The sequence below is a fragment of the Echinococcus granulosus genome (genome assembly GCF_000524195.1).
Source record: "Echinococcus granulosus chromosome Unknown EG_S00052, whole genome shotgun sequence".
NCBI lineage: Eukaryota > Metazoa > Platyhelminthes > Cestoda > Cyclophyllidea > Taeniidae > Echinococcus > Echinococcus granulosus.
Window position 1 is genome coordinate 254,334 of NW_020170432.1, and position 7,776 is coordinate 262,109.

General features: G+C 44.7%; 1 protein-coding gene across 1 annotated transcript; it reads left to right on the forward strand. All coding sequences in view use genetic code 11, as the record gives it.

Annotated features, from left to right (window-relative positions):
* Positions 1-6,541, forward strand: EGR_06181 (putative glutamyl-tRNA(Gln) amidotransferase subunit B; the record flags this gene model as incomplete). Its single annotated transcript, XM_024495430.1, has 11 exons — positions 1-207; positions 361-673; positions 726-962; positions 1,191-1,275; positions 1,343-1,792; positions 1,856-1,934; positions 2,006-2,143; positions 2,701-2,855; positions 4,035-4,162; positions 4,211-4,300; positions 6,345-6,541. 11 exons carry the CDS (start codon positions 1-3, stop codon positions 6,539-6,541), a joined length of 2,079 nt encoding a protein of 692 aa, XP_024350158.1.
* Between the last annotated feature and the right edge of the window lie 1,235 nt (positions 6,542-7,776).

The window sequence follows — 7,776 nt, forward strand, 5'->3', positions numbered from 1 at the left end:
ATGCTCCGATTATTTCACCCTCTACAACGTTCAGTTGCATTTTACTCTACCGCAACGTCAAAGTGTGTTCCTATTATCGGTCTGGAGATTCATGCACAGTTGACAAGTGTTCGTTCGAAGCTCTTTTCTCCTGCACACTATTCATTCGCTGCGCCGCCAAATACCCAGGTTGCACCCCTTGATGCCGCTCTCCCTGGCTCCATGCCCGTAAGCCATTCTTCTAAAGACTTTCCATGGTTTGTCAAGAATGAATAATAAGGACACTCATATTAAATGCTAATTCATCTGGAGAGAAGTCTTATGTGCGTAAATGAAATCTACTCCTCTTTTTTAGCAAGTGACGCTTTATACTTTATTTAGATACTGAATCGCGACTGCGTTGTATGGGCAGTAGTGGCCGCGCTTGCCCTGAATTGTCGCATCAATTCTCTCTCAAGGTTTGATCGTAAGCACTACTTCTACTCCGACTCTCCTGCCGGCTTTCAGATCACGCAGCACGAACAACCCATCGCCGAGAATGGCTGGCTTGAGTATGTTTGGAAGCTGCCAGGAACTAAATCCTCTCCACAGGTTAGCAAGACTAAAATCAGGCGAATTCAACTGGAACAAGATACGGGAAAGAGCCTTTATGATGAAAAAACTGGTCGAAGCCTTATTGACCTCAATAGGGCTGGTAAATATTCACTTTAGAACACTTGTCTATCATTCTATTCTCTTTACGACAGGTGTGGCTTTAATTGAGATAGTAACAGATCCGGACTTTAGCACGAGTTATCAAGCCGCGGCGTTTGTGGATGAGTTGGCGACGCTGTTGCATCACCTCCGCGTATGCTCGGCCAGCATGTCGACTGGGGAAATGCGGGTAGATATTAACATCTCTGTTGGATCTTCCATCTCTCAACAGGGATCTATAGTAGAGGTGAAGAATGTCAACAGTCTTCGTGCCATTCGTTGTGCTATCGGTAAGATTGCCAATTATCAAGAGCTGTGTTAAATGCACTGCTACTTTAGCCATAAGAACGTGCTTTTTAGTGCTGGTTAGCCAGTCAAATTGAGCAATTGACCACTCTTGGTCCTTTTTGGCACCACTTTTTCCTCTAGTATTATCGGATTTCTTCGATTTCCTAGTCTATCCACAAGCATCACCAAACCTTGACTTGTTGTTGTTCCTGATTCTTGATATCTTTTAGATTATGAAGTATCTCGACAGCGTGGAATTTTTTGCTCCGGTGGTACCGTCATCAACGAAACACGCTCTTTCGACCTGCTTAGCAGGTGAGGTTTTGCCAAGCTCCTTTCGTGTCCATTCTTATCCCATTCCTTATTTTTTTATTGTCTGCAGTAAAACTATACCTATGCGTGATAAGGAAGTGGTTCAGGACTATCGATATTTGCCGGAGCCTAACCTACCTCCTCTGCGCATTCTTGAATCCTGCGAAGCCTGCTCTTCGATGGCGGCTCCCTCTACGTCTGGAACAGTTTGTGTCGGCTGTATACGACTTCAGCACGAAGCCAGTTTTGCCCAGCTGCCAAATCAGCTTCGTCGGAATCTTGTATTCCAACATGGTCTCCCTCCTGAACGCGCAGCTTCTCTAATTGAGGAACCTCAGTTGTGTTCTCTCTACTTCTCCACCTCTGCCCTCATTCTCTCCCAACTTCCCTCCTTAGAGGAGCAGGTTCTAGCAGTTCAAGGCGTTTCACGAGACGAGCTCGAGGGACTTGTGCACCGTGAAATTGCGTTTTGGTGCTCTGGCCTGCTCTACAGCGGTCTTCATGATACACCTGGCTTCCGGTGCGTGCTTGGGAAATTGCTTCTATTTACACTTTGCAAGTAAAAGTAATCTTTTTTTTCTAGCCTTCCATCTGCGGCACAGTTGTCCCAGTTTGTGATCATGACCTTATCCGGCCAAGTATTCGGCACCGGAGCTGAGCAAGTATGGAATTTCTATGAACTCCTTTTCGTCTCCACATAAACACTCATTCAATTTCCCTCTACTTAACGCAGGTGTTGAATTATCTTTGTGCCGAGGGGGCGTCAGCTAATGCCCTAGAGATTGCGGGCAGAACCGGAGCTCTGCTTGTTCACGATCTGTCTCTAATTCGTTCCACCTGTATGGATTTTATCAAATCCAATCCGGCTCCAGTATGTCTATATTATAGTATTTGAAATTTTTCCCCATTTCAAGGTATAAAGTAATTACTCTACTACATAAGGTTTCTTTCATTCGAAGGCCTTTTCCCACTCTCGTCTGTATTTAACTTTCTTCTTTGGTATTCACGTGAATTTAAATTGATTGACATACAGCGAGGAAGACTATGTGATGATTGTCTCTATCGCCCCAAAAAGAAGTTAATTTGCCAGCACCTGTGCACCCTGTAGATTTACATGGTACATATTCTGTAAGGACGCAATCTATGGTACTCTCTCTGCTCAGTTGTCGAGCAGGTTTCTTGTCAACGCTACTAACGGCCCTTTCAAACACTACTTTGATTCCCGCATTTCTGGCCCCCTCCGCTGCTAACGCTTAAATATCCTGCAAAATCGCTCTTTCGTGACCACTCTGTATGTAATAACACCAATCATGGTTGATAGCTTTCCCAAATCCTCCACCTGCCGTGTAAAGAAGTGTGTAACCTCTTCGGGACGCCTATTTATTTTCAGTAGTATTTACGTAACCCTGTCCTGTTTATGCCCTGAAGGTACTGAAATACATCCGCAAAGGTCGTAAACGTTGGCATCTGCAGTCAATGGTGAATCGAATCGTGCGTAGCACCGAGAGCACCCAGTTGCTTCACGAGGGTCTTGTGGAGCGCTGTCTTTCTGACCTCCTTAATAGAGTCGACGACGATGGTAGGTCAATTCCATGGACTCCAATTCATTGTTCTGTGATAGAAAGAACCCTTCTCTTGTCTTAACCTCCTACTCCCTGCCCTCTTACGACACGAGTCATTGCCTCCACTCATAGAGAAATTGACGAAAATTAAAACACTTCCTGGTATTTGCGAATCATGGGTAACTAAATGAGTTCGTGCTGTTTTGGATGGCAAAAGAGGTAGTTTTGTGGCTGTGTGAGGTATGCAGTCTTGGGTCGTCAGTCCTGGCTTCTTCTACAGAATTCTTTGCTACACTTCTTTGAGATGCATCGCATCCAGTGCGTCGATCTCAGTCTTCAACAAGTAACCTTCAGCAAATGAACGCTTCTGTCTGCGGTTTGTCACGCACACACGCATGGTAAGCACAGTGTTCTGATGATGAGGTGATGCTTGTGTCGGAAGTGTGAAATATGTGGGAACTAGACCGGTTGGGAATCTAGAGCGCAATAAGTTGTATCTTGCAGACTGATTGACGATATAGTGCGCGTATAGCCGCATATAGAGTATTTAGTCACTGGTTTTGAGTTATTACTCCTGAAATTAGTTCGGTTTTACCTTTGGCCTCTAATTTATGTGATCAGTTTGCTCCGGACTGCTTTTGCCTTTAACAGGCAGGTGGCATCTGTGCACTGTGGGTCGTGGCATTCTTGTTCTGATGACTCATGATAAAAAACCCTACCATATTTGAATAAGTAGAAATCAATGTTTCGTTTAAAGCAATCGGATTATTTCCAGCGCAAACCATAGGGTCGGTATTTTGTGGAGGGTGTTTGACCTTCCCCACCGTTAATTCATGCTGACTGTCGTTAAGCCTGGACGCGTTCTCCATTTGAACCAATCAAGATGGCTTTTGGAATTTTGTGAAAGGTCACCTTGTAATAAAGTTCCTCCTGACAATGCCTAATCCAAATCAAAGGTGAAACAACCACACTGAGTTGGAAAATGGCTTCAAAGATTGCGTGATAAATGTATAGCATTCATGATATTTTACGCGTACTTTATTTCGGGATAATCAGATGTCTATCTTGTTGTGTGAGAATGGTTGTCAGCAGAAGTGAGAATAAGCATGATTTGTTACTTCTTTTCTATCGACTTTTTACTCACTACCGCCTTCTGTAAAAGCTTGAATTCATTTATTTTTTGTTTTCTTTCCATTTTAGGGACACTAATGAAATAGGCTACTTTTTTGCGGAAAGGCGTGTACATATGCACAATTCAAATTTGTACCCTGGGGCAAATAAAGTCGCTATGATGAGGAATTTTCTCTTTTCATATGCCATCCTTGGAAGTTTCTGAGATTTGTCAAAACGTTTGTTATTCGCATTATCTTTACTAGGTGGATTCGGAAAAGAGAAGAATGTGTTACCTATTCTGCGAACCGACGACAACTCGGTTTTAATTGTGGCCGAGATCTATCCACCTCGATGTTGATCAACTTGGCGATATTTCTCCTCTTAGAACACAACACTTGACTCCAAACGAGGTAATTCATCCTTTAGGATAAGGGGGAGGAGGGAGGGGTACCGCCTCATCCTCATCCTTCATCGCCACCGGCTTATGTCTCGTGGGGGAAGGATCACCATCCTTCAATGGATCATTGGACTGCCGTAGACATTAAAACCCCCCAAAAATTTTTCATGAAAGGACGGCTTTAACTCGCAATTTCCACCTTCGGAAAAACCATGAAGTCGTAAATATTCACCAACTGACAAATCACGCGAACTTCGGGGGGCTACCCTCAGGGTCGGCTCTCACTCGATCCTATCGCTCTCCGAGTTCTTCACCTCATATCCCTACGGAGCTTTCCGCCTCCTCCTTCTTTTTTTCATTCCTATGTGCGTGTGAGAGTACTCACACACTCCATGTTTTTACCCCGAACTCCTTCTCCCAGGCAGACAGGGGCAAGTGGGGATTTAAGGAAGAAAAAAAGCATAATCTCAAACCCTGAGGCGATGGGGGGGAGGGTGGTTTGTCCTCACCACTTTAAGCGTGCGTTTTTTTTCTCCCTTCTCTCTGTAAAAAATCCGCGAATTCCTACGCTCGAATTTTAGCGTCGGCTTGACTTAGACAAGGTAGGCAGGACTCCCTTTCCTCCCTCCCCCCGCCTTCCCCTTAAGCCATATTAATTTCTCTGCCCGATGGATGGACTGTTCGAGATCACTCAAGACTGCGGGGCTCGAGGTTTCTCTGTTCTTCCTGAAGGCATTATAAGACCGTAGCCAAACGACCGCTCCCAATGGCATAACGCTGACCCCTCGGGCCTTCAGATTGGTTGGATGGGGCTAGCAGTAGCCCTGGTACCAATTTTGCTATGCCGGTTCTCCATATGGAGGGGTAGTTGGGTTTGTTTAAGGTGTTTTGTTTTAAGGTGTACTTACCGCCCGATAGTTGTGGTGTTTGGCCTCTTGTTGCGTTCCGGTCATGTGACCCCTGGGACACTAAAGGGCTACCTCTAAAGTCATTTAGCAATACACGGTAGGGAGGGTGGGAATTGCCTCTTTCTCCCTCTGTCCGTCACAAATTACGATCACCGAGGTGGTGAATGAGTGCTTCATTGAGCTGTAAAATTTTATTAGCGTAGCGCGCTCTGAGTACTTTTGTCAGCTGTTAGTGGGGGTGTCAGTCCGTGTCAACGGTGTAAATTTTGAATCAGTAATGCTTAAAAAGTACCACAAAGTGGGTACTTTCTCTTCCCTGTTCTTAAATATTCGAAATCATTCCTGTCATTTATGAGGGTTGTTTAGTTTAAACCGGGACTTTATCTCGTGGCCATTTCAAATGTGTGTCCGATGCTTATTTTGGTGGCAACTTGCATATTTAATCGTTTTTGATACACAAAATCCAATTAGACTGTTTGACAAGTGCAGGTGATTTGAACGCGTGGGTAAGTGCGACTTGTCATTTACCTTGTCAACCTGTCGATGTGGCAACATCAGTAGACATTTTGACCGACTTTAGTGGACAATTTAGCGTGGTTGATAGATAATATGCAGGGTGTATAAAGCAAACTCGCCTACTAGGGAAGGACCACGCATTTATCTTCATCTCTTCCTGAGTCGGTATATGTAGATTGAGAAAAAGAGCTGTCAGGTAAGCCCAGTAGGCGGACTTACGACGATTGCTGGGTCCTCTAGGTAGAGTTTTCAAAAAGTCTCCAGCTAAGGCATGATCGATGCAAAGTACCATTGTTCCTTTTTATGTGCTCCCTCTCACAGTCACCATTGAAGCGCTTGATTTATATCCATGGACGCATACAATATGACGGTGTGTTCTAATAGCAAAAAGTTTTTATCTTTTCTGGTGGCGGTGAAAGTAATGCTTGCGCCTATTCTCCCAAAGTTATCTCCTCTAGGGTATGAGAATCACCTTTTCTGCAAGGAGTGACTACGCCAAATTGGGACTTCTGATACCTAGAAATAAGTTTTGGTATCGGTGCTTCACCACTCTTGGGTTCGGAAATACTCCCGTAGGTTCGGATTATCATCAAATGATCCGCTTTCTTGCCTCGCGATCTATGTACATTGGCCCGTCTACTGTGGCGGTAGACATGGAAGAGTGGTCCCCAAAAGCGTCTGAAGCCACTGCGGATCATGGAGGTCTGGTCAGGTCTTCCCATACTACTAATCTCTCAGGTACTCAAACTTCTGACCCTTTTGAGGTCTTTTAAGGTAGAAGGTGGGTAAATTTTAAGTAAAGCCACCCACTATACGGCATAAAAACAAACTGGAATTTTGATCTGTCTGTTACCACAACACGAGGCTGTAAAAAGCGGAGATAATTGAAGGTTACTCCTTCCATTGCCTCCACCTCGGTTGCTGTGTTCCTACAATTGTTCTACCTTCAACACAGCCAGTTAGCTAACCCTCTGGTTTTCAGCTACCAGGAAGGAAGAGAATCCGAAGTCCACTGCACACACACACGCAGGTGAAAAACAAGTGTGGCGCCCTTTGTTGTCGGTCGTCGGAGGTAATAGGATGGAATTTAGGGAGTGATTTCCTCCTCCTTTCCTTTTAAATAATTTTTTAAAGGACGTGTGATTTGTAAGCCTATTTTCACATCAATTTTGTCCACAAATTCGCTGTAATTAATCTGCTTTCATTGTCAGTGCTTCGTTGGAGACGCATAAACGAGACTCAAAGTAAAAAAGAGGAAGAAGAGGACTACCGAATCTTTCTACTGCCAAGAATTCGGCCTCGGTAGTTAAGCGGGTTCACAGTTCGCAGTCCATTCTGCTGGTTAACGACCTAAGGTGACAGGTTTGACCTGCCCATGTTCTGGTACTGCCGACCTTTCAAGTATTGTTTAAGATTGGAGTCACGTGATCCTCTTGGCGGGCACCTTGTTGACGTCAGGAGTCACACACACACACTACCGCCATCAAAATCGCCTGACAGGATTCACACCTAAAGACCCAGTTTCCTGAATAATGCTAATCTCGAATGTATTCGCAGACACATAAGTTGAGCTTTGACCCTTTTGCAAGCAGAGCTTCAGGATATTGTCCCAAGTGGGGTCCACCATGGAACCCTCACATAAGTCATTTCTGTAGCGACTTGAGGTGAATTGCTGCGTTGTGTTAGGCAGCGGTGTCTCGTTCGTGCCGAATGACTAATCCAAGTCCTGATTGTTTCCGACGAAGTCGTTTCAGCATTTACGTCCAAGGTCAACGATACACAGCTAGCACAGTCTTCTCTCGGTGTAATCGTGAAGTTCTTTGTTCGTTCAACAAACATTGTGACGTGATGCTCCTGTCACCTCCCATCACAACCAAGAAGTCGGTCAGCAAACAATGTAACAAAGGATTAGCTAGATACTGTCCGTGAAGAGGGTGAGGGACAGTAAGATTGATGATCCTTCAAGTTGACTGCCATCTTTTGTTAATACGATGGCATTTGGGTGGGT